At 38.1% G+C, this 26959-nt stretch overlaps 1 protein-coding gene across 6 annotated transcripts in view; it reads right to left on the reverse strand.

Annotated features, from left to right (window-relative positions):
• Nucleotides 1-26959, reverse strand: part of ZNF521 (zinc finger protein 521) — a 292592-nt gene that overhangs the window by 248058 nt on the left and 17575 nt on the right. For all 6 annotated transcript variants that reach the window (XM_082639963.1, XM_082639966.1, XM_082639962.1 and 3 more), the window contains one exon: nt 13078-13257. In XM_082639963.1, the coding sequence (XP_082496089.1) occupies nt 13078-13257 (180 nt within the window). The remainder of the gene's footprint in view (nt 1-13077; nt 13258-26959) is intronic.

Raw genomic sequence — 26959 nt, forward strand, 5'->3', positions numbered from 1 at the left:
TGCAAAGGGCAGGCCATCTACTTGAGGAAGGAAGTAACAGAAGTAATGGAAGGAGAGAGAAAAGAACTGAGGTGAGGAAGAGGGGCTGTGTTCAGCTGTGCTGCTTGATAACCAGACCATCACTTCAGCCCAAATGACAGAATGACATCAGTGACTCCAAAAGAAGCTTCACTTAGATTTCCACAGGCCGAAGAAGGTGATGCTAAGAAGTGACTGAGTTTAGATTATACCCTTTCTAGTAATACAGAGAGGTGTGGCTCCTACCCTAAAAATAAAGCCCTAGGGCTTCCCTGGTGGCGCAGTGGTTGAGAGTCCAACTGTCGATGCAGGGGACACGGGTTCGTGCCCCAGTCCGGGAAGATCCCACATGCCGCGGAGCGGCTGCGCCCGTGAGCCATGGCTGCTGAGCCTGAGCGTCCGGAGCCTGTGCTCCGCAACGGGAGAGGCCACAACAGTGAGAGGCCCGCGTACCACAAAAATAAATAAATAAATAAATAAAGCCCTAGGAAAGGAAGAAAAGTAAAAAACAAAAACAAAAACCATACATGATGGGGGAAGGGGAAGTGCTAAATTACAGAAATATAAAATATTCAGAAGAACAAAAGGAGGAGCAAAAGAACAATTCAAATATTAGCTCTCAGATAATATTTTAAATCTTTCCTTTTGAATGCATAATAATATATAATATTTAATATAAAACATTAAACCAGATCACACACAGACATTGCTTTTTGATAACCAGCATAAAACAGTGGTGAAAAGCAAACACCTTTTTCATAGAAAATAAGACTACATATAAGAAATACAGTCATCCCTGGGTATCCTTGGGGGACTGGTTCCAGAACACCCCGAGTAGATACCAAAATCCATGGATGCTTGAGTCCCTAGTATTTGCATATAACCTATGCTTATCCTGTCATATACTTTAAATCATCTCTAAATAATTTATAATATGTAATAGCATGTAAATGCTATGTAAATAGTCTAAATACTATGTAAATAGTTGCCGGAGTACAAGGCAAATCCAAGTTTTGCTTTTTGTAACTTTCTGGAATTTTTTTTCCCAAATATTTTTGATCTGCGGGTCAGCTGAATCCGCAGATGTGGAACCCGGGGACACGGAGGGTTGACTGGTAAGTATATGACAGACTTGACAAATTTCTTTTCAGAAAGATCATAAAGGCATTCTCGAATGTCCATCAAACTGATAATTATGAAGGGGAAAAGTTTTAGAAACTAAACTATAAGAGTTAAGTTGGAAAGCAATCCAAGTAATAAAAATATACACTTTTAAACAATTTGTAAATTAAATTGGAAAAATGCTTCCTTGAGGTGACAACAAAAAAACACATCTTGGTGTTTGAATGTACAACAGTGTCTTTCCCAAAAATATTTATTCTATTTTTTCAAGCTTTACTGAGATAGAATTGACATGTAACACTGTATAAGTTTAATACAAGGTGATGACTTGATACACTTATGTTCTGCAAAATGATTACCACAGTAGGGTTAGCTAGCACCTCTATCACCTCACATAATTACCATTTCTTTTTTGTGATGAGAGGATTAAAGATCTATTCTCTTAGCTACTGTCAAGTATACAGTACAGTATAATTTTCTCTAACTATTATACAATGCAGTGCATTAGATCCCCAGAACTTATTGATCTTATAAGTGGGTTTACAACTAAAGGATCTGAAATTGGGATCTTCAAGAGATACCTGCCCTCCCATGTTCATTGCAGCGTTATTCACAACAGCCAAGATATGGAGAGATTTCAAATCATTTTAACAATGATAACCTTTTCTATGGAAAGTCTATTTTGCAAGAATGATAGAGATAGGTAAATTGGTAGCACTCTTAGTTTCATTTTTTGTGTCTCTAATCAGCTCCTAGTTTACAGAAGATCTGAATATCTGCCTTCTGTCCTAATATCTCCCACATCAGAAACCACGAGCTTCGGTGTCACTAAAATGGGCAGAACTCCAGGAAAGCCACATAAGATAGACCAGGCTTCACCATGTAATAAATAAACTGACATGAAAATGGACATTTCTCAAGACTAATTTGAATTTTTTCTTGGAAAACAGTTCAGTGTACTTGCCAACTGTATACATCCTAATACGAATTATGCATTTAAAAGTTAAAGTTAATGAAGCTCATCACCACAATCATCCTTGTCTACATTTTTATTTAGTCACCAGGGGGAGCTAATACTGCTCTGTGGGTAGGTAGAGTCCAGGAGTTAGATTTTTTTAAAGGGGGAAAAATTAAATTGATGTGGTATTAGATATAACTCAAATAAGGTCCATAGTGCCGATCAGGCAAATATACCACACATGCAAAAAGAGAATTAGGTATAGATCATTTTTTGTTGTTGTTAAACAAAGAAGTTAGAAAAAACTTAAAGCCATCAATTAGTAGACTTTTGCTGTGCTTAACAGAGGACATATATAAACCCAGTCATTTACGGTTGCCTTTGGGCCTATTAGGGTCTTAGTCGCCATCCAGATTTTGTACAACTGTCGGTTTGTTGCACTGACTCTATTGTTTTCTTGGTTTGAAGCACTACTATGATTCTACATTCTAACAGCTAACCATGTGCTCAAAAATATCCCATATAATTACATTATAATTATCTTGAAACAAATGTTACTTTCTCCTTTTGCTTCCCATATTTCTTTCAGTTCCAAATATATTTTTTCAGCACTTTTAATGTGTGTTCAAAGAGTTCTACCCAATAATCTATTTAAATTCATTCTACAATTCACCCAGGAGACACAATCCCTTTAAACTTTGAGGCGCTCCAGTTGGAACAAAGAGGGGAAAAGGGTTCAGAGTTTGTGGAATAATCACCTCTAATCGATCAATTTCCCCTGAAGGTAAAGCTGAAAGAAAGGAGGAGTGAAGAGTTCCATCCAATTCCTTGAAGTTTAAAGGAACTAAGCCCTGAGGCACAGTGTAGAATGAGTCCTGCCTTCCCCTCCCAAGGCCTATTAGGAGGTCATAGATCTCTGTGACATTGCTGCCATTCCCCAAAGACAAGATCCCCAGCCAGAGACTTCACACAAAGAGAAAGGATGGGGAAATAGTCCACTTTTCTTATCAACTCACTACCTCATAAAGGAAGTAGATATTGGTCACAAGCATCTTAAGCAGAGTAATGTAAAAAAAGAAAGTGCAGTCATACAAAACTGTAAAAATTCAACCTCCTAAGTTTTATCATGTTGAATTTCACATTTGAGAATAGGCTACATGTGGCAGAGCTCTCGTGTGCACACAACTGTATCCAAATACCTAAACATCACCCTGTTTATAAGACAGACTGAATGGCTGCACAGGGCCGAGGAAATAGTTGGTTTCTTTTAATTCATCTTCCCCACAAAAGAGGCCCCACTGTTTCCACATCCCAAATACAGCCCTTCATTTATAATCTTTACACTTCTCCACAGGGACAAACTGACAGCTTTAATTATCATCAATGACCATCAAGGACATGGTGGAAATTCTTGAAGATATTCTCCCATGGTTTGTGTTCTTGATATTTTATTTACAATTTTTGGCAAATAAATCCTGAAACCACAGAATTAGATGATAATATGTTCATTATCAATTATACAACTAAGGCCAGACCACTTCTCTAAAACAGTTATGGTTCCACAAGACATCCAAAGGTAACATTTTTAATACACAGACAAATAATGTTAATTTGCTTCTTGAGTTCTATTCATTTCAAAATGCTAATTTCAAAAACCTCAAACTAATCAAGGAGCAGGTAATTTGCAAATAGTTATAGCTAATACAGGATATTCTCCGCTTAGCTCTTACTTGTAAAAAATAAAGTGAATTTACCCATGTATTTTCTATTTCTAAGAGATTTCATCCTTTAGAAACTTTCCATTCATAATCAGTAGCTTTCTTGTGATTCACAAGTTATTAAAACAGGCTGACAGTAAAAACACCTCATTTTATTTTTTTATTTTTATTTTTTTTCCACAGTTAGACATATTTTAGTGAAACTTCAGAACATGAAATCAAAGAGAATATGTAAAATCCAACTAAACAGAAAAGACAAATTGCACACAAAAGAACTATAATTAGAATGACTATAGATAGCTCAACAAAAACAACAGCAATCACGATTATGGTGTAATATCTTCATAACATGGAACAAAAATAACTGTCAACCTATAATCTTCTGCCCAGATAATCTATCAAGAATGAGCGTAAAAACACCTAATTTTAAAATGCACATCAAAAATACAGAGAAGTAGTTCTTAAAACTACCCCTTCAATATTCTAGCTATTTAATTTTAATAAATTAATACATGTAATAACACACCATTCATAGTGGGAAAATGTACCTCATCAGTAAAGGCCTTTTATAAATCCCGATTACAATGCCCAAAATCATTCAAAAGCTTCGAGACAATAATGGACCTGAAAATGATTATTTTATATCCATGTTTTGGTAGAGAATTTCACAAACAAATATATCAAGAAAAAGACAGTAGACTAAATACTAATATCAAAGTTCTGCTGTAGCAAAATCAATGTGGAAACAACAAAGCTTCTACAGCAGGTAATAGTTTAACTGACCCTTCCTCCAAAACTAGAAAAAGGAGCTCACTCAACCAACAGCTCAGAGGTTGGAACCAATTATGGACAATTGCTTTCTCTCTGGTAAATTCATAGAAGAACTTAGTCATGGTCCTGCCAGACCAAGAAAATGACACACTCAAGCCACACCACCTTCTCTAAAACCAAGAGGAGCAGAGACTTGGTGAGTTGTTTTTCACATGATGAAGTAAATGGTAGTCAATAACAGTGGTCTCTGAAATATAGGGTACATATCCCAGGGTAGAAAAGATCGTCTGAATATTTAGCACCCAATCAGAAGGGACATCAGCCATAAATAGCCACCCAACATCCTGAGAGTGAGAAGATAAATAGTCATCCTGGGTGCCCTTGCTTCTCCACTCCCTTCCCACATCTCAAAATAGTGCCCAGTGAAACAGACCTGTGGATCATCTTGTTTAATGTTAAGTAATCTAATTCACACACAATCCTCAAGTTTTGATAAGTGATTTTTAAAGTTTTCTGCAAGGAAACTGCAGGATATTGATAGCTGTGCACAAATAATCAACAAGAAAATGGCAAGTCTAGCCCTTCTACTCCTAGTAAAAGCTCTTTGTCAGCCACAGGATGAAAGACGGAAGAAAGAAACAATTTAATCAGATGTGACCAGAAGTTGGCAAAACAAAATTGAGATTTCAGGAAAGTTATTTGAAATATGGTGGCTATAGCCAACATCGATAGCTATGAACCTCAGCAAGAAGTGTAATAACATACGTTCTCTCTTCGTGGTTTTCTGAGATAGCTCTCTTAGCTCGCACAGCCATTAAAATAAATTGTCAAAATAAATGAATCTAGACCAGAACTTCAAAACAACATAAATTTATTTTTTAAACCTATTTATTTCAACTTCACCTCATTTTTCAATTTCTGTTTTTTGAGTGTTGTATCATATGTGCATCTATGTAATATATTGATAAGTATGTATTATGAAGATGCAGCCTACATTTTTTTAATAAAAAAAGTTTGGAAACCACTGGTCTGAAAAATAAGAAGCATGTGGAGAAGGGGTTGGGGAATGGAATCAGTGGAGGCCACGAGATTGCCTTTTGGGGGCTTAGGGGGATTTGAAGAATGAAGTAGGCTAAAAACACTAGGAAAATATTTTGGGTAGGAAACAGGAAATTGATCAAAACAGAGGGACATAGGAGAATAAAATATACAGTGCCTTAAGCCTAATTAATATAGAAATAGATAATTAATTTATATATAAATGATTAATAACAAAGCATGAATAATGAATTAATATAGAAATTAATGTAGAAATATGCAAATCAAAGGCATAATGACTTGAACCTAATTAATATAAACTAAAGTGTTAAAATATCACATTTATTTCATGTTATTTATTTCAACTAAAGATTTGAAAAGGAACACGGAAAGAAATTTTCTGAAAACAGTTTCAATATGCTTCTGTGAAAACGATGCTTCATTCCATAAAACACTCATTTTCCTTATTCCCACTGCCAACAGAACTCGCTGTTAGGGTACTTGATTGTCAAGTGGAACCAACCAGTCTTTAATTTCCCACAACCATATAACACATGTTCAATCACTTTCATTTTTTCTTTAAATTCTTTAGTCAAAAAAAAAAATCCAGATGTCTAAAAGTGTTCAGTTCACAAAATCTGTGTGAAGCTTCCAGGGAGTCTCTTAACTTTTTAAATCAAATTAAATGAACGTACTATTTTATACTGATGCAGTATCTAGTCATTGGTTCAGTTCTTTTTCTTCAAAAATGTGAACCCGTACAGTATCAATATTTGTAAAGGAGCCACAAATATGGTTAGGGTTTTATAAATCTGTTCTACAAACATTTTCCCCCAAACTACAACAGCTTTGCTGTCACACACACCTCAACCTACTCATCTTACCAACAGTATAGTGGGCCAGAGGGTTAAGAACTAATACAATGCTGTTTAGTTTTTCTGCATTTATACCCAGGCAATTCACATTAATGATGTGAAAGAACACTTAACAGACAACTCAAGTTTGCAAATTAGCAGGAGAGAAGAGAAAAATGACTCAGAACAACAAGCATACAGTATTACCAAATGCACTTTACACATTTATCCTGTTAAGTGAAGCTTAGTTTTGATGATTTACAATGCTAGTTCTTACTCAGTTTTGTAAGCATAATAAAGTCTCCGTAATCTCAGCCTTCCCCTTAGCACCCTGCTATTAAATCTTTGTTGAGAAGTGTGATGAGACCCCTCTGGCTTCCAGCCCTCCCTACTCCCTGAGGGAAATAGCAAGAAATGATAGGGTTTGTGGATTAGTAAAATGAGAGGTTCTCTGTGCTTTTCCTTCTTTAAATATATATTTTGATAATCCGTCTTCTGCATCAGAGAGTCCCAACAGCATTAGAGTGTTGATTTCCCTCCCTTCTCAGCCTCCAGGAAAAAGACAGCATGGCTGGGGCAAGACAGGTGGTTTGCATCTCCTGCTACAACTGAAGAGCGGGATTTAATTTTTTTTTCCCCTTTCCCCTTATTCCTTCAAGCAGGGATGATATATAATTTACTTACACATATTGGATTGCAGACTAGAGGACAGCTGCCCTGAGAGACAAAGAAGAGGGCCACCCTGTACCTCGTTATCCTTAGGGACTGTTCTGCTGCTTCCTAGGTCAGGATGCTTCTCCAGAACAGTGCCCAGCTTCCAGAATTCCCCTCAGTGATGAACTCCATTAACTGTGTGTGTGACCCCTTAGATCTCTGGGCCGATGCTGGATCTGCTGTCCGTGAGTTCAGTCCAGGTCACTGGTACCTACTCATGAACTGACCTGGGGCATACTTGATCCCTGAGCTGACTTTCAAATCTGAGTCTAAAATTGATCATATTGGGACTTCCCTGGCGGTCCAGGGAAGACTTGCCCTTCCAATGCAGGGGGCACGGGTTCAATCCCTGATCAGGGAAGTTAAGATCCCACATGCTGCGTGGCACAGGCAAAATAAAATAATATAAAATTGATCATCTTGGTCCATATTTGACCTTCATCTCCTAAGGCCAGGACTAGTCTAGGCTCACTTGGCATGACTATACCAGGATTTCAAAACTTTCTGTTTGGAGTGAGTCAGTTTTCACCTTAGCAGCTCACCCTTGGGTATGAGAGTCACCAAAGAACAGATCTCAAGTTACCAAGAAAGCACTCATTTAGGGATGGGAATCTCAGGGTAGGTTTTTTACCAGTTCAGGGTGGTTTCAACAAAACTACCCTGACTGACTTCCAAAGGTGTGAGACCACAGAATACCTCCATTTTGTGTTATTTTGCAAATCAGCAAGTTTTAAGACTTTTCTCTCCTAATTCTACTCTATAGTTAACCCTCCTATACACTACTAGGAGTTCCCTCTTTCTTCATACAAATTGTTCACCAAAAGGTTTTCAGGCTCTGGTCTAGATGGATAGATCGACACATGTAAGTAAAGACTTCAAGATTAACAGAAGGGAAGCCACAGGGAGCAAAGAAGAAAGTTGAGAAAACAGCAAGAGACCATAAGATAGCCAGAGAGAAAAGAAAGGGAGATATAAGGACAACAAGGAAATTAAGAGTCTTGAAACAAGGACAGGAATCAAAGGAAAATTAGCAAAGATACAAATGGGGCTAGATGAAGTTAGACAAAAAGAAAAAAAAAAAAGAAAAAAACAAAAAAGAGTAAAACTAAAAGGGAAAAAGAAAACAACTAGAAATATCCTACTTTGCTAAACTAGCATTTTGTCCGCCAGAAAAAAGAAGAAGCACCAAGAAAAGAGTAAACTCAAGCAGCAGGAAACTAAATTTGGAAAAGTTGGACCTCCTAACTTATAGTAAAAGGTTTTAATCAAGGAAGAAGGTAAAAGCATCATGTTACTTTTTTAATTAAAATGCTGCCAGTGTCTTTAATCTCTTCCAGATTAGACTGAAGGGTACCCTTAGCTAACTCAAGTTTGAACTTTAACACTTTAAACAAATGTGGATTCCTGATTTTGTTTCTCCCCCTTTTGCTTTCTCCCTGATCCTCCACTTCTGCTTTTCTGCTCATCAATCTACCACCCTCCCCAAGAAATCACCCTGAACATCAATAAACAGGACAAAGATCCATCAGCTGTACCTTTCCTGAAATGTTTCATTAAGTCACAAATAAGACTCTGTTTTCTTTCCTTTGTTTAAAATGTTGTGGGATAAAATGATGTGAGCACAGACTAGATTCTAAGCTTTTAGAAAGCTTAGGATCAAAATAAACCAGACATTTTATTAGGGATTGAGGTTTTCGAAGAAAAAAGTATTTAACCCATAGATATTATCTTCACCATACCATGTGCTGAAAGTCCAGCATTTTCTGCGCTGATACTAAAGTTGTATAATATATAAAGAAATATATTATTGTATAATATATAAAGTTATCCAGGAATAATGTTTCTTTTGTTTTTGTTGTTGTTGTTTTGCTTCACAGAGCTGAACATAAGGATATTTCCATGGCTGGAACTCAATAAAAAGTAAACACTAAATAGAACTTCAAGTTTTTTTTAATATTGAATTTTAAAGTTAATCTTTCACATGAGAGATACACCACTCTCACCTAAGGTAAGATTTCTTGCTGGCATAGTTTATACTGGCCATATCAGTTAGATTCCCATGTCTTCACCTTAATGTTAGTGTTGATTCCACATAAGTAAAGCTTCCCTTTAAAGTTATTCCACTGAAAATAGAATCATACTAACTGCATTTAATGGGATTTTCCAAAAATTATGCATTCTGAGGAAAAATGAATTAAATGAAGTCAATTAAATGTACATGAATTAGAAAATGCAAATAAATCCACAAAGAATACCTATACACACCCAACAGAATGCTTAAATTAAAAAGACTGGCAACACAAATGTTACCAAGGACACGCAACTGGAACTCACAGACATTGCTGGTGAGAGTGTAAAACGGTGCAACCACTTGTGATAAAGATGCAGAAGCTTTTCATACAGTTAAATATACCCTACCCCATGACTCAGCAATTCTACTCCTACTTATTAACTCAAGAAATAAAACATATATCCACAAAAAGACCTGTATAGGAAGGTTCACGACAACTTTATTCACAATAACCAAAAACTAAAAATAACCAAAATGTCTACCAATAGGAGAATGGAAAACAAAATTACGATACAGTCATGTGATGGAATACTACTCAGCAATAAAAAAGAACAGATTACTCATATACACAACATGAATGAATCTTGCAGACACTATGCTGAACAAAAGAAGCTAGAAACAAAAAAAGAGTACATACTGTGTGTACTTATAAGAAGTTCTAGAACAGGCAAAACAGATCTACAGTTAAAAACTTAAAATCTAGTTGCTTCTGGTGGATCATTATTGATTAGAAAGGGGTCAAGAGAACAGAAATTTATAGGATGCAGGAAATTATCTTAAGAGGGCTATGGGTCACATGGGTATATGTATTTTGTTAAAGTTTATCAAACTGTACACTGAGGATCTACAAATTTCACTGTATGTAAATGTTACATTATAAACTATAACATTAATAACTATAAACAACTATTAAACTCTAGTTAGTTGGTCTGCTTATCATGGTGATATGAGTAAGCAATTTTGAAACTACTTAATGTGTATTCTAGACTCAGGAAATGAGTAAATATATTGAGGATGATGGAAGCTAGGTGTCTCACTGCTAGAGAGGACAGTAATAAGTATGGAAAGAAAAAAGATTGGAATGTATCTCAAATGTTGGATTGGATTAGAGGTATCAATAGAAACATGTGGTTCTTATTAGAGAGAGAAAATACATATATGTGTTTATATTTGTATATACATGCATTTTATAAGTTATATTATACATGTATTATATTAAACACACGTATACATTTCCTAAATTCTGTCTGCTGATATGGTTTATAATCAACGATATACCTCTATCAATGAGTATACACAGTGCCCATATCTTGATTTCTAAATACCTTTGTCCTCTTAAGGGAACCAGGGTTCCTTGGACAAAAGATTGATTAGGACTAGAACATGATGAGCCTGGAGTATCTGTTTGCAGCAGAAACTGAGTCAGTCCTCAAATAATGATGGAGACATTAAACTGACCCAGAATCCCATTCGAAGGGACTCCTACTGGCCAAATCTCAGGCAATCTGGGCATCAAAATAATGATAGTAATGAATTATGACCCACTGAATAAAATACAAATCCAAAAGCCCATGGTGATACGAATACAAAAATAAATGAATGAATAAGAAAGGAAACTGTGGCAGAAGGCCAACTAATAAATACAAAAATTATAAAGCTAAAATGGAGATTTCATGAGAGAAAATATTTACTTAGTGTCAAAGCATCTTCCCACAAATTACTTATTATTTACAAAGGGAAAAGGGCAACATTTTAACACTGGAGAAAGTTGGCGGACACCACCTAAAACAAGTATTCAGTGTTAACCCCATCAACACTGGTATAGTACAGTCAACATAAGGTACTTCCTGATCTGATGTACTGAGAAGGGCACAGCATCACTTTGGTGGCATTCCTGCCATGGAAGTATGTAACCTGAATTTACTCATGAGGAAACATCAAGCAAACCCAATTATAGATGGGCATTTTATAAAGTGCTGGCAGGTACTCCTCAAAAAATGAGAGACCATTCCAGGTGAAAGGAAACAAAAGAGACATGACAATTAAAAAATTATGCATGATCCTGAATCCCAGATGAGAAGAAAATGAAACAAACAAACAAAAAACCTCTAAAGGACATTATTGGGACAACTGTTGAAATTTAAATATTGGTGGTGGATTAGATCACAGTATTCTTTGTGTTAAATGTGAACTTTCCTCACTTTAATAAGTGTGCCATAGCCATGTAAGAGACTGTATTTGTTCTTAGGAAATACACCAAATATATTTAGAAGGGTGTAAAGTCTCCAACCTTCTCTCAAATGACTAAGAAAAAAAATTAGTGAAGAGACAATGACAGATCAGGTAGGGTAAAATGTAAACAACTGGTGAATCAGATAAGTGGTAGATGGGAGTTATATACACTGTTTTTGCAATTTGTCTCTAAGTTTGGAATTGTATCAGAATAAAAGTTACCAAAACCCATAAAAATATGTATATAGCAATGCTTATATAAGCGTCACAGATTTTCAAACTTATACTCCAAAGAAAACGATAATGGGTTTTCTGAAAGAGAGGAGAGTCTATGGTCTAATAAACTTACTCACTGCAATCCCTTTTCGAAGAGCCACAGTGCACTTCAATAAAGAAGCCTATTTAACTGGATTTAATCCAACAGTTCCATAATAATCTGTTCAGGAAACCTGCTTAAAATGGAACACCTATTAAAACCTTACAAAAATATCAATATTCAGTGGAAAACAGCTGGAGAACCACTTGTCTAATAAATACATTTCCTATACATGGTTAGTTGAAGAAAGATTTGTGCTAGGAAAATAAGATAGAGTAAGAGATCTACAAACACACACACACACACACACACACACACACTAGAGCAGTGTCTGTATCATCCGTAAGAGAAAAATGACAGGAATCTAAAAAGAGATATCTATCTAAAATGTCCCACCCTGCCTCATATAGTATGTTCTTGCAGGACATATTTTTAAAGAGGGTAGAAACTTGGTAAACTGAGTTTTACTTTTATCCAGCCATTAACTTGAACACATCATGCTTCCTGTCATTTTAAATCTGATTCTTCCCGTGAAATGTATAGCAGAATAGCTTCTGTGTCTTAGTGAGCACCTTCTGTGGGCCAGGCACTGTGCAAGACTCAGAAAATACAATGATGAATAAGACAGAGTTCCTGCCGTCCAGGAGCTTCCAGTCTAATGAGGGAGATGGAAAAGTTAACACATGCAGTGAATACTGTGATATTCAAGAATAAGCGTCGGGCTTTATAGGAACACAAAAAAGGCACCAAACTCAGCAGAGAACGACCAATCAGTGAAAGTTCTCTTGAGGAGATGATATTTAAACTAAAATAAGTTCGTGCACGCTAAACTTCTGTGAAAACTTATTCAGAAGGTATTTTTAAACTTCACTTTAGCCACCCAATGTTAGGCTCTGTATCTACGTGGTATCACAGTACTTTAAAAAAAAAAAAAGGAAATGAAAACATATCCATTAGCTATTAAAATCTGGGTACAATTCAAAATCTAAGGATGACTGTGACAATGAGTTTGCCGTAAACCATCATCTTGGGATTCTTTCTAAAGCGCTTCTAGACTTACCTAGGTACTCAAGTAGAAGAATGTAACAGCTGGAAGAGGGGGTGAAAAAAAAAAGGAACAAACGGAAAAAATCAGAAATAGAACAGTATGAGAAGACAAGAAGTGGCAAGTGTTGTTTACCTGTCAGCTGAAAAACAAGAAACAAACGGAAAAATCAGAAATAGAGAAGACGTACGAGAAGATGAGAAGTGGTAGGTGTGTTTACCTGTCAGCTGACATCGATTAATCTTGTGTTCGGTGATGTCGCTCAGTGACTCAAACACCTGGAAGCAGCTGTCACAGCTGTGCACGGCTTCGTCTTCCAGCTCCTCACCATCTTCCGGCCTCTTCTTACAGTCCGCTGCCTCTCCATCTTCAGTCTTGTCTTCAAGTTCACAGTTGGGGTCTGAAAAAAAAATCAAGACTGTAAGTATGGTGTTTAAAGACAGGTTCTTTTAAAGTAGCGCTTCATCTTGCTACCAAAACCAGAAACACCTTTTTCCTTGAAGCTGCACTAGGAGGGCTTTATTGTAGATTTTATTACAGAAGCATCAAAAGTGAGACTTCCCTAAAATTTGTCAGTTTGTGATGACTGGAGTTTTTCCTTTTCTCCTCCAACATGCAGCCCTTTTCCCAGCTCCTCTTTCAAATAATTTGCCACACTTAAGGTTAACTTTGACATTTTTTTTACAGCCTTTGTTTGCTTACAAGAGGGAGATAAATCACTTTTAAAATTAAACAGTCTCCAATGCAAAGGGAAAAACCACTGTGCTTGAGAATGAATTCCTTTTCTGCTAAATATACTCTTTCACAGGAAATTAACAGAATTAGCCAAAAGTCTAGAGTAAGCTAAGCTAATTACCATAGGCACAAAATTGACCTTTATTTATAAACTGGTCAAAACACACAGTTACCCCATTATTTGTTAGACAGCAATAGCAAAATAAGTTCTACCACACAGCATAACATTCTTGCAAGCACCAATTCAAGTGTTAATGTACTGGTATGCCTCTTGTTTTCAAAATCATCAAAAAATGAAACAAAATATACAAAGAGCAATTGCAAATTATAATCAAGTCAACAACTTGAACCCACATTATCAGTTTCAAAAAGCTAAATAGAGTGAAAACTAAAAATAGTGCCATTGTAACCCTAAGAATGATACACAAAGAGCGAGGGGAAATAAGAGAGCAAAACACATGCAATATTTTCACTTAGGGCTCAATAAATACGTTGTGATTTTCTTTATGCTGTCTTTTGCCTCATTTTAGTGAAGTATCCCCAAACATTCTAGTGTCACTGCTCCTCTTTGCAGGAAAGCATAGAGGGAGAGAAGATGCCTCTTTAGGGAAAATTAGGATAATACAATCTGTGACTTAACTTATGGGACATTCATTTCTAATAGCAATAAGTCCTCCAAAGTCAGAAATAAATTATGTCTCAAAATAGAGTTTTCAATGAACAGTTACAAAAGAACTGTATCCAGATACCTAAGAAATATGTAATGTGTTACCTGTAGTCAATTTTTTTAGATATGGGAGGATAAATATTTGCAATGTTACGATACAGAATTCACAGAATCAAACTAGCCCAGACTTCTTAGAAAAGTCAGTAAGTGCCACCATACCACTGCCCGCTGTCGGAAAGTGCTTCCTGCTACCTTGCATGTCACGTGCTTCTACTAACCTATTTCTACAAGTCACGGTGCTCCCCTTTGGCTGGTGGTTATTCCAAAGCCTTTCTACACATCTGCAATAAACTTAACTATATCACCACCCTTCAAATGGTTCACATATACCAAAATCAACTTACATTTCAACATATATAATAATCTCTTGGGTTTGTAAAACAAAAGCAGAATTCCCAAATCAAAGAGGAAGTAGTTTTGTTTGTTTGTTTATTTTCAAAAAAAACTAAAAAACGTGTTTAAGTAAATTGGTAATTTGAGTTGATTTGCCGTCTGGAAAATTATCTCAACACTCTATGCAGTACCCATTTCAACATACTGGGGTTTAGACTGCTCATCCCTGGGGGAGTAATCACAAGTTCTTTTTCGTTTGCCTTGTACTTTGCCCAGCACAGCACGTCAGGGGACGAGGGTTCGTGCCCCGGTCCGGGAAGATCCCACATGCCGCGGAGTGGCTGGGCCCGTGAGCCATGGCCGCTGAGCCTGCGCGTCCGGAGCCTGTGCTCCGCAGCGGGAGAGGCCACAACGGTGAGAGGCCCGAGTACCACAAAAAAAAAAAAAAAAGAGTACACTAAAAAGTCCTTTACTGGTATTTCCTCTGTAAACAGGAACAGACCAGTCATCTCCAAATTCAAAAGCACCTACGTGCCTACATTTTCCAAAACTGACACTGTATAATCCATCACATTTGCCTTTGCTGGTTTCAAATGTTTCATCTAGAGCTACAGACACAAGAAACAGGTAATGCTTCAAAGAGCTCCAACAAGCTAAAACAAGTGGTAAAATACTGCCAAATTAGAGTAATTCAGGAAAACAAATAACTGTCCCAATTATGGTGAACTGGCCGGCACACCGTTAAACACTTGGTGGAAGGCAGCAGGCGCACACTGAACACTCGGTTGTTTAGCATGAGTTTCCAGTTTCTCATAAAACTGACAGCACTCAGAGAAATGTGGCTGCTAGGTCTGAATTTTAATACGATTATTTAAATGCTATGCATCAAGTTTGCAGGCCTGTTTGTTTTTAAATAAGGAGACACTCTGAATACTTTAAGTAGTATGCAGCGAAAATGATAAGAACTTGCCTCCCTTATTATTCAAGGATATGGACACTTTGCACGAATCCAAATCAAAAATATCAAACAAATAGGAAAGCCTGCATGATGCTTTAGCTCTTAACAACTAAAGAATGACCCCAGTCCATGCTTCTGACACTGTGGCTAGTTATTAAAATGAGGGTCATTTTAAGACTAATAAAAAATGGTTTTGCTTCCACTTCTGCATTTACAGATAGAATCCTTCAGGGGCTGAAGTCAGTCAAGCTTATTCACTTCTGCTGCAACTTCAGGATTCAAGCTCCAGCCAACTGGCGAATTGCTTTTTAGGTCACCACGTAAGAGGGACCCTCTGGGGGGTGGGTGCGATTATAGCCTATGATGCTTTGGTGTAGCACAATGAGTCCTGGAAACCCAGACTCTCTCCCTGAGAGTAGATTTTTTTTTTTTTGCCAACCTCCACATCCAGGAGGAATTCTTTCTTGCCCATTCGAAAGATGGGTTTAGGGCTTTTCTGGTGGCGCAGTGGTTAAGAATCCGCCTGCCAAGGCAGGGGACACGGGTTCAAGCCCTGGTCCGGGAAGACCCCACATGCCGCAGAGCAACTAAGCGCATGCTCCACAACTACTGAGCCTGTGCTCTAGAGCCTGCGAGCCACAACTACTGAGCCCACGTGACACAACTACTGAAGCTTGCCTGCCTAGAGTCCGTGCTCCGCAGCAAGAGAAGTCACAACAATGAGAAGCCCGCGCACCGCAATGAAGAGCAGCCCCCGCTCACCGCAGCTAGAGAAAGCCCGCACACAGCAACGAAGACCCAACGCAGCCAAAAAAAAAAAGCAAAACAAAAAAAACAAAAGATGTGTTCATTTCCGTTAGGAGTTTCCATTCCTAATGGCAGTTGAGGTAGGAAGATTCTAGAAAGCTGACACTGTCAACCATTTCTTTCCCACAGGCGGCTACACTTCGATAATTGCACATGGCCTTAGTTATGTAGTTTTTATAAAGCCCTTTGAGAGTCAGTCATAAGAAATAACTGTACTGATCTGCTAGCCATTCAGACCTCTGACTTCAGCCCAAGGAGTTATAAATACAAGGTCCGTCCCTATAAGCACTGCTCCAACCTGAACACCACTGCAGGACGGACAGCTGTTATTCCAACTCTACTGTTGTACTACAAACCCACCCAAAGGGCAATATTTTAAGATATCCGCACAGCCCCCTGCACTGCCACCACAAACCCCATCATAGCCACAGGCACCACTCTGTTCTCTGCCCTAGAGGAGGCCACCCAGATTCGTTTCATCCATCACAAATGACCTCTGCCCAAGCAACCTTCAGGCTCATCCCTTCAGAAGGGTCCCTATGATGCACTGGACTGAAAGTGTTCAGACCCAGATAAAAGACACAACTATTACTGTAAAAATAAATGGCAGCTCTCTGTTTCCGATTTTGTTAACGTTACTTGTAAATGGAAATTTAAAAGAAGTGTAATTTTTCCCCTTATTATGTTCCCTGATGGGTGGTTCCTTCCTTCTTCTCATCCTCCTTTTCGTAAGGGTGGTTATTGCTAAAACTTGGTTTAATAAAATTACAACTTTGGGGAAAATGAAAAACTGCACTGGCTTAAAAGTGTTGGAGGCCATAAACGCATGGCCTTCAATTAATTTCAAGTGTGGGATCAGTTTGAGGCCAACCAGCAGAAATTCTGTTCTGTCCGTGTAAAAATGAGGTTTCACCACATTTACTTTTTATAACCTATATAAAAGTCAAGTAAAAGTAATGAATATCTAAAACCCATCTCAGTGGACTGGCAAAGACTATCTGTATTCTTGAAACTCATCCTACATATTTCTCTCTGTACAACAAGGATCCCATGCCTGATCAAAGTTAAAATGTCAAACCACTGAGAAAACAGCCCAATTTCCAATCCATTTCACTGCCTAGAAATGGACCTCCTTCCAAGCCACTTTTGCATGGAAAAGCACTGGCAAAAGAAAGAAAAACTAAGGGATCATGTGGTTATAATTATTACCAGGCAAGGAATATTTCTGCAGCTCAGTGGTAAAGTAAAACTCTGTTGCTCTCTGCTCCCTGTACTGTCCATCGCAAAACAACTGCCTCATTAAATCTCTGCAGTAAGATTAATATGCCGTAGCTACACTACATTTATAACCTGGTACTCTATAAAAAGCACATTTAATGGTAAGAGCCAGAGCCTAGATACAAAGTATTACTATAAAAACTTCTGGCAGTGAGTATGCAGCCCAGGCCCTCTGTCCTTCTCGCTGGAGATATAAATGAGGCTTTTCCTGGTTGACTCTAAGCATGAGGCTCTACCTTACAAACCAGTACATTTTTATAAGAGTGGAAGAAACACAGGGTTCTGAGGATGATGTAAATATGAACGCAAGAAGACTACTTAACAACTAACATTGGCAAGAGATGAATGAACCCAAAATACTCAAACACAAACACAAACTTAAAACTGGACCATTTCCTTATAGTTTGTTCTCTGGTCATAGCCAGCTTTTCACCAAATTAAACAACCATGGCATGAATTACTCAATCTTAAAGCAACCCACATAGTGCCAGTAAGTTCAAAAATAACAGCTAAAATATGCATACTGCCTTAAAAAAAAGAACATGTGATGACCATGACCTCCTGGAACTTAATTACCTAAAACTATAAAAAAAAAAAAAAAAAAAAGATGTTCAAGAAAAAGTGGCCTCAACACTACATTACTAGGGGACTGGTAAAAATATGTTTTTGTTATTTTGGAAAGCTGCCTAAGTTTTTTCTTCCAAGGATATCTTCTGAAAATAAAAAGAGCACTATAACCCAGGTCTTATTTTGAGGAACCCTATGGTGAATAGGTAAACAAATAATTTAAACAAATGCATTCCACACTCAAATGTCCCAAAATGACTACAAATGATGCACCTCAAGTTAACAATAATCTTGTGCAAATAATAATGAATTGTCTGATGTTGTTGGGTTTTTTTAACATCTTTATTTGAGTATAATTACTTTACAATGGTGTGTTAGTTTCTGCTGTATAACAAAGTGAATCAGCGGTATGTATACATATATCCCCACATCTCCTCCCTCTTGCGTTTCCCTCCCACCCTCCCTATCCCACCCCTCTAGGTGGTCACAAAGCACCGAGCTGATCTCCCCGTGCTATGCGGCTGCTTCCCACTAGCTCTCTACTTTACGTTTGGTAGTGTATATATGTCAATGCTACTCTCTCACTTTGTCACAGCTTACTCTTCCCCTCACCATGTCCTCAAGTCCATTCTCTATAAAAAGAAATGAAATTGAGTTATTTGTAGTGAGGTGGATGGACCTAGAGACTGTCAAACAGAGTGAAGTCAGAAGGAGAAAAACAAATACCGTATGCTAACACATATATATGGAATCTAAAAAAAAAAAAAGGTTCTGAAGAACCTAGGGGCAGCACAGGAATAAAGACGCAGACATGGAGAACGGTGTTGTTTTTAAAGCTCACATGTGGTCACAACAACTGGCCTTCTAGGGTTTACTGACATCTTTAGAAGTCCCACACCTAAAAAGAAAACCAGATACTACTCCTATTTAGAGCAAACCATGTCTGAAAGCACTCCTCCCCTCCAAGTATGTTCAAATCCCATCCACTGGTGTATCTTGATAACTTTCTAAGAACAGAGGAAAAGTGACCTTCGGTTTACCAAGAGTTAACGAGGAGCATCCCTCCTTTTCAAACACCAAAGGGTGGGATCATTATTTTGTGCTTTCTGGGCTCTACACGTGCATTCTCACTGGAAATCCCATAAGATGAAAACAGATTTAGGGAAAATAAATCGTCCACTGTTTATAAAATCTCGAGCAGGCTCTAATGAAGGAATGCACCATCTGGCCCACACCCACCTGCTACTCTGTTACCTCACATTTTTTTCTACTCTCAAGAAAAGGTAAACAAACAAAAGGAAACAAAAACAAAAGCAATCAGTGAGGTGGCCAAGGATGAGCATTCCTGGAACTTTAGCTTCAGGACAGGGCCAGCCCTCCCAGGCTGAGACCTGGCTGATGCCAGCAGGTCTAAAGAGCTCAAGTGGTCAAGGATCAAAACATGCTCTTTTTACTTTTCCTGCAATGTTTATCTTCTAACCACTCTATTCTGTGAAAGTTATTAAATTGTTTTACAGAAAAAAAGGAAAAAACAAAACAACAAAAAACCTTTTCATGTACTGTTCTCTCCTTTGTCTCTAAAATCTTCTCAGACAAGAAGAATTATCTCTATGTTAAATAGAATCACACAGTTGAAGTTTAGAATTTCTGTGGTTTTGCTTGATTGTTCTACAGGTCTATCATGATCCTTGAAGACCAAAGAGAAATATCACAGGTGCACTATTATGAAGGAGCACATGCCTAACATGAATTTATTACCACTTTTCTTTCTACAGTGAAATTCCTTGTAGGAGGATGCTGAGTGGGAGGAAATAAGCCTGGGGAGAGGTTAAAACACACAAACACACAAAACAAAAAATATACATGCACATTTTGGAACCAAATAAAACGTTTCTTGGCTTCCAATCGGAATCTTACTCAAATTTCTTTCCTCTTCTTCATCTCTCTTTATCTTTAACATGAAATTTAGAACAAAGCCATCTTAGCACTCCAACTTTCATACAGAGTATTTATAAACAGATCCCTGTCTTAGTCATTTAACCTTCAATTGGAGTGACTGTGGTTGCCTTGTCACACCTTCAGTAAACAAACATTTTCTGAGCACCCACACAGTAATAGGCATTTGGCTAAGGCCCTCGAGATGCAAGGTCTAAGACCTGGTCCTTGTCCCAAGGAGCTTGCAATCTGCTGCAGTTTCCCAACCAGTGGGTCAAAAGCAGGTTCAGGTGTTCAAGGATATTGATCCTTTCCGCCCTCGAAGCGGCCACATACAGCTTGAGATAACTGGAAACTGCAGGCCAGTTGCCTCTCCATTTATCCAAGTGTTTCCTTCAAAACTTATCATTTTTCTGCGTGTGCCATGACATGAGAAGAGCTGGCAAGCACTGGGGAAGGGGGAGAGAGAGATGAGTAAACCAACGACTGCAGAAGGAGGGATAACTGCTCGGATGGAGGAGCTCACAGACTTTTAAAAGCCCACAGGCTTTTTTTTATATATATATAAATTTATTTATTTTTATTTTTATTTTTGGCTGCGTTGGGTCTTCGTTGCTGTGCACGGGCTTTCTCTAGTTGCGGCGAGCAGGGACTACTATTCGTTGTAATGCATGGGCTTCTCATTGTGGTGGCTTCTCTTGTGGAGCATGGGCTCTAGGCACACGGGCTTCAGTAGTTGTATCACGCGGGCTCAGCAGTTGTGGCACGCAGGCTCCAGAGCACAGGCTTAGTAGTTGTGGCACACGGGCTTAGTTGCTCCACAGCATGTGGGATCTTCCTGGACCAGGGCTTGAACCCGTGTCCCATGCCTTGGCAGGTGGATTCTTAACCACTGTGCCATCAGGGAAGCCCAGCCCACAGGCTTTTAAATCAGATGGTGCGGAGCAGGAAAATGTTACAGAAAGAGTAGCAAAATTGGGCTAAGTTTTAAAGAATGGGGCTTCCCTGGTGGCTCAGTGGTTGAGAGTCCACCTGCCGATGCAGGGGACGCGGGTTCGTGCCCCGGTCTGGGAAGATCCCACATGCCGCAGAGTGGCTGGGCCCGTGAGCCATGGCCGCTGAGCCTGCGCGTCTGGAGCCTGTGCTCCGCAACGGGAGAGGCCACAACAGTGAGAGGCCCGCGTACCGCAAAGAAAGAAAGAAAGAAAGAAAGAAAGAAAGAAAGAAAGAAAGAAAGAAAGAAAGAAAGAAAGAAAGAAAGAAAGAAAGAAAGAAAGAAAGAATGGGTAGCACTGAGGGCAAGTAGAAGATGGCTCTCTGAAAAGAGGAAACATATATAAAGGCAGAGATGCGAAACATGATGCTTTCCAGGAAGTGCAAGCTCTTCTGTGTTACTCAGATGAAGAGCTCTGGATAGAGAGGAAAGAAAGGGGAGCAGTGGCAGGGACAAGGCTAGAAAATTGGGAAGATCACGAAGGAACTACTGTGAACTAAATGTTCAAATGTTAACCTTGGCGCTATGAAAAATCATTGAAGGATTTTAAGGAGAGCAACTGATCGCATTTACATTTTAGAGAGATGCCCCACTGGTGATTAAGAAGACGGTTTGGAAAGAGACCAGACCTGGAAGCAGGGAGACCAGTATGAAGGGTCTGACATAATGCAGGGAAGAAGTCCAAGAGAGCAAGCTAAATCAATAGCAGAAAGGAGGTCATGGGAGGCATCCCAGAAACAGGATTCGGAGGACTTAGGACTGACTGTGACCCTAAGAAAATGGGGAGCTGTCTCAGTGACAGCCAGGCATCAGGCATGGTAGAGCCAGTCCCATAGATGAACTTGCTATCTTGGCTTTAAAATAGGTGTATCATCCAAGGCTAATGACTTGCTTTCTTCACTATCTTCACACCCAGATTTTGCCTTTTATCCACAATCCCAATAAAGCCAAAGCTGGAGACAGACTGGACAGAAATATCACAATCACACCAGCTAACTTTTTAATCTAGTGCAAGAGATTTGCAAAGGCCCCGGTGACACTTCCTGGGACTTAAGAGGTTTTTGGTGAGATTCCTTTTACTTTCATCTTATTTCAAACACACACAAAGCCAAGGAAACATAAATGCAAATTTTGACTAAGGACAAAAACAGGTACTGATTCTAATAACTCTCTTTTATTCCATCTTTTAGGAAAAAGAAATTAACCCTTAGTTTAAGTTAACATGATTCCACACGTAGTCCATGATCCTTTTTGAAAGACAAAGTAATAACACTAGACCACTACTGTCAATAATATAAAGCCAAATGAAAACATTAGAACATTCACATTAAAAGCTTAGCCTTCGTGTGGAAGAAAATAGTGCGAGAAACCACAAAAAATGATAACAAGTCAACAGGGCAAATATGAGATGGAAACACTAAAATGGGGACACAAACTCAAAATTATCTAACCTAATAGAAAAAGAAAAAAATTATCCTGCAAAGGTTTTGTTTTGTTTTTCCCCTAGATGAAGGGTTTCCAGTGAACTCTCCAATGTCTTTTTATTGTTGTTTTTGTTTTGTTTTGTGACGCTTCTTGGCATACACCTTTCTTCTCGCCAGATTTAAGACTCTTGATTCTTCCAGTTACCCTGATACCTTCATGCTCAACATCGCTGGCTCACTGAGAAGGGGCTGTTGATAACATCTGAGTATAGTCCTTAACTCCCTACAAAAACAAACAAACAAACAAACAAAACCAACTTCTACATCCTTATGCTCAGTATTACACCAAGCCTCATGGACCCTTTCTTCCATTTTATATCAGAAAAAATATTACATAAAAATATTTTTAATGTCCAGATATACAGGTCTAATTTGCTACAGCCAAGTGATTCTAAAACTGCTAAAAATCCACTCTGAAGGAAAACAAATTATTTTTAAAAGATTTATGCATAGTTTTTAGCACGTAATGACCAGGTACCTTGAAAAATGCTTCTTAGGGCAACTACAACAATAAAGGAAACACGTTTTGAAACTAGGATTCAGGCATTTGGATATCTGGGGAAAAGTCTAGTTATTTCTTCTTTACATGTAACCAATAAGCCTCAGGTATAGTAGCACAGCGAGGAAGCATTACTCCGTCCCAGCCAAAGAAAATCTGGGAAGAAAAGTTTTATATTTCAGGCGTCATACTTTCTGATACTTCTACCAACTGTTCTTATGACTTCAGCTATTTTAGATAACACCAATCCAACTGTAACAATATTTCTTAATTGGACACAAAGTTACCTATGTCAACAATTACAGAAACACTAGCTTAGGGAGAAAGTTTTGCTTTGAACAAGAAATATCCGTTTGCTGCAATGTAACAATGCTCATCTTTAAATTCTGAGATGATAAACTCCAATCTCATTCACAAAAATCATTCAAATATTATCACTCCATTCTCTTTATTGGTGACTTTATTTTTGCTTTTGTTTTAAATTGGGAAGTTCCTCTTCTTTTTTTAAAAATAATTTTATCATCATTTTATATGATGTCTTTGTTTATTTATTTATTTTTGGCTGTGTTGGGTCTTCGTTTCTGTGCGAGGGCTTTCTCTAGTTGTGGCGAGCGGGGGCCACTCTTCATCGCGGTGCGCGGTCCTCTCACTATCGCGGCCTCTCTTGTTGCGGAGCACAGGCTCCAGACGCGCAGGCTCAGCAATTTTGGCTCACGGGCCCAGTCGCTCCGCGGCATGCGGGATCTTTCCAGACCGGGGCACGAACCCGTGTCCCCTGCATCGGCAGGCAGACTCTCAACTGCTGCGCCACCAGGGAAGCCCGGGAAGTTCCTCTTCTTAATTGTAATGATATATTTGAAAGACGGGACAACTGGTTTTGCCTAAAGGTTGTGAATTAAACACAAGATCTGGATGGAGCATTATTATCCCACTAAATGGAATCATATAGCTCAGGAACGTGAAAAACTTTGCTTATTTTTTTGCTTTTTCCCCTTCCGAAGCTCCAACTGGTTCTCAAACAAACTGGGGATCAAACTGTCACTAAAATAAAGTGGAAAATAATTTTAAAACAACATTTTTTTAAGATTTTTTTCTTTCCTTTCGAGCTGGCACACAAGTAAGTGTACAGCCCACATTTCTAAGAAATGATCCCATTCAGGAAGATAAGAAAGTAGTTTCTAAACAACTTATTTGGTAACATGATGGCTCAGCGAAAAAGAAAGAAGGAAAGAGAAAAATCCTATAAAATAAGGCAAATGTTTGTATAATGAAAGATCAGAACAAAAAGTGAGGCTGTGATTTATGACTTATGAGCTATTACAAATTACAAGAAAATTTATGTATAATTGGAAAAAATTCATTTTGTTCTCCTCTAGTTGGGCTAATAAATTTTAAAATATAGGCAACCCTAAATGTCTAAGATTCCTTCAGCCTGATAAACAAAACAAGGAAGGCCACACAACCAAAAATAAGCTATAAAAATAGATCATTATTGATTTAGTACCATTTCTGAAACACTTTCCTTAAGGAATTTGAAACAAAGGGAATAAAAGAGCATCATTTTTTAACTTTTTAACTGCACTTTTCATTTCCTAGAACACAAGAACTGCTTATGTTTCCATGAGTTTAATGTTTTTCTTTAGTTCTAATGCAATATCTCCAAAAAACAGATTTTAATAAGGCACCTTTTGCTACAGAATGACAACCTTGCCAAATGTGCATTCCATCTGCATGTATCTGCAGACAAGTAATAAAGACACCCGTGCCATTAGCATAATCAATACACAATTTACAGAGCTACCCAGATAGAACTGAAAGTGAACGTGTATGCCATTATCTTAGTAACTATAAATTAATAGTCGTTTGTGGAAATATATTCCCACTTACATTGTTTCAATCCTGTCTTGTCAAGATAATGAGCATAGATATAGATATAAATAGTATATATTTCACATAAACATTTTAAATGATTTATTATCAGATAATCCCCAAATATGCATAAAGTAAAATCAACTAAATCAATCACACATAGGGCGGAATGGCTGATAAATAACCATATTTAACCATTTTTGGTTTTTACCATGTAATTTAATAAGCAGAAATATATATATATAAATATACACATATATATAACATTCAGAAACATAATTTTCACTGGAGAAGGAACATGTTCTCAGATGGTGAGCCAGGAGATCTCACTCTATTTTCTTAAAAGAATAATAAGGACACTAATCTGGTCAATTCTACTACTTGCTGCTTGCAATTTTAAAAAATCCAACCCTTTTGAAAGTTTGTATTTAGCCAACACTATTAAAAAAAAAAAAAAATATATATATATATATATATATATATATATATATATATATATATATATATGTGCCATCTCTGAGCTCTCATCTCTAAGACATCAGAATTGGCATCATTTCTTTAGGGATGGTGACAGGTCGTTGCCGATTCCCTCCATAGATAGCATCGATGTCCCACCAGTCCTCGGGACAGCCCACATCCAACACGGGTGTCCATCTTGTCACAACAACAAAGCAAATTTGCATGGAAAAGTGGCATATTTCAAATGAAAGAAAGCAGACATTGCTTCAGGATGGTAACCTGCCAGTGGGAAATGTGAATTGTTTTTTCCCCTAGCTTCTCCACACAGTGTATTTAAAACACCCAATGTGACATTACCAGGAACTATTCAGCCCAAAGTCAGCTGCATTGCTCCAATGTTTCAGGCACAGTCATCGGTCACTTCTCCTATCACTCAAACTGGTGGAGGGCTCGACCTAAGCAAATCTCCTGACCTTTCAGTGACAGCAACCAGAAGAACACCTTTGAAAGTCCACTCAACCTCTGTAAGTATTTCTGCTGAGAACTCACCAGCAATGGGAAAACACTCCTGGGTCCCTCACTCCAGCACTGCACCCCACTCCGACCTTCTCTAAAATACCTCCCAGATCAGCTTTCTGAGGCATGCGATTCTTTTATCTGAAGCCAAAGCCTTTAATCACACAATTAGAGATTTGTCAGGTTTCCACTGCTTTCAATTCTCTCTCAGGTGTAACTGACTAATATCATTTTTTTTTTCTTGTAGAAGTAACTTTTGGGGGTTGGGGGTGGAATAGTAGAGGGAACTGAGATCAAAATGCTTAAAGCAAAAGGAACACAAGAGGGGAGAATGTGGTGGCCAGAGGATTCATTATTTCCACCTCTTGCTTTGGCTTAAGATTGGCTTTGGCTTCTTCTATTAGAAAATTCTGAGACTCAAGCCTGCCTATTTTCAAGTCAGGAAATCTACATTCTTTTTCTGCTTCAGCCATGCTAATGGGATGAAATCTGTGTCTGTGCCTCAGTTTCCTCATCTATAAAACTGAGACAATGATAACTGACAAGATTCACTTAAGATCAAATGAAATAGATACACAGTGTCTTTAGAAACATTAAAGAGGTGCCCAAATACAAAGTATTTGCCATAAAGAATGAACTCACCAGAGCTCCAGCTCCATTACCCCCCTTTAATTGTAGAGAATGGTTACTAAAAGTTGAATATAAAAACTTACACCATTCCTCTTAGGCTTTCTCCAGGAGGGGGAATAGTTTCTGCTCTACAAAGTTGAATACAAAAACTTACACCATTCCTCTTAGGCTTTCTCCAGGAGGGGGAATAGTTTCTGCTCTACAAAGTTGAATATAAAAACTTACACCATTCCTCTTAGACTTTCTCCAGGAGGGGGAATAGTTTCTGTTCTACACAAAGAGACAAGGCAGCCACAGACTGTGCCATGCAT

This window comes from Mesoplodon mirus (assembly GCF_964341445.2).
Source record: "Mesoplodon mirus genome assembly, chromosome: 13".
Classification (NCBI taxonomy): domain Eukaryota; kingdom Metazoa; phylum Chordata; class Mammalia; order Artiodactyla; family Ziphiidae; genus Mesoplodon; species Mesoplodon mirus.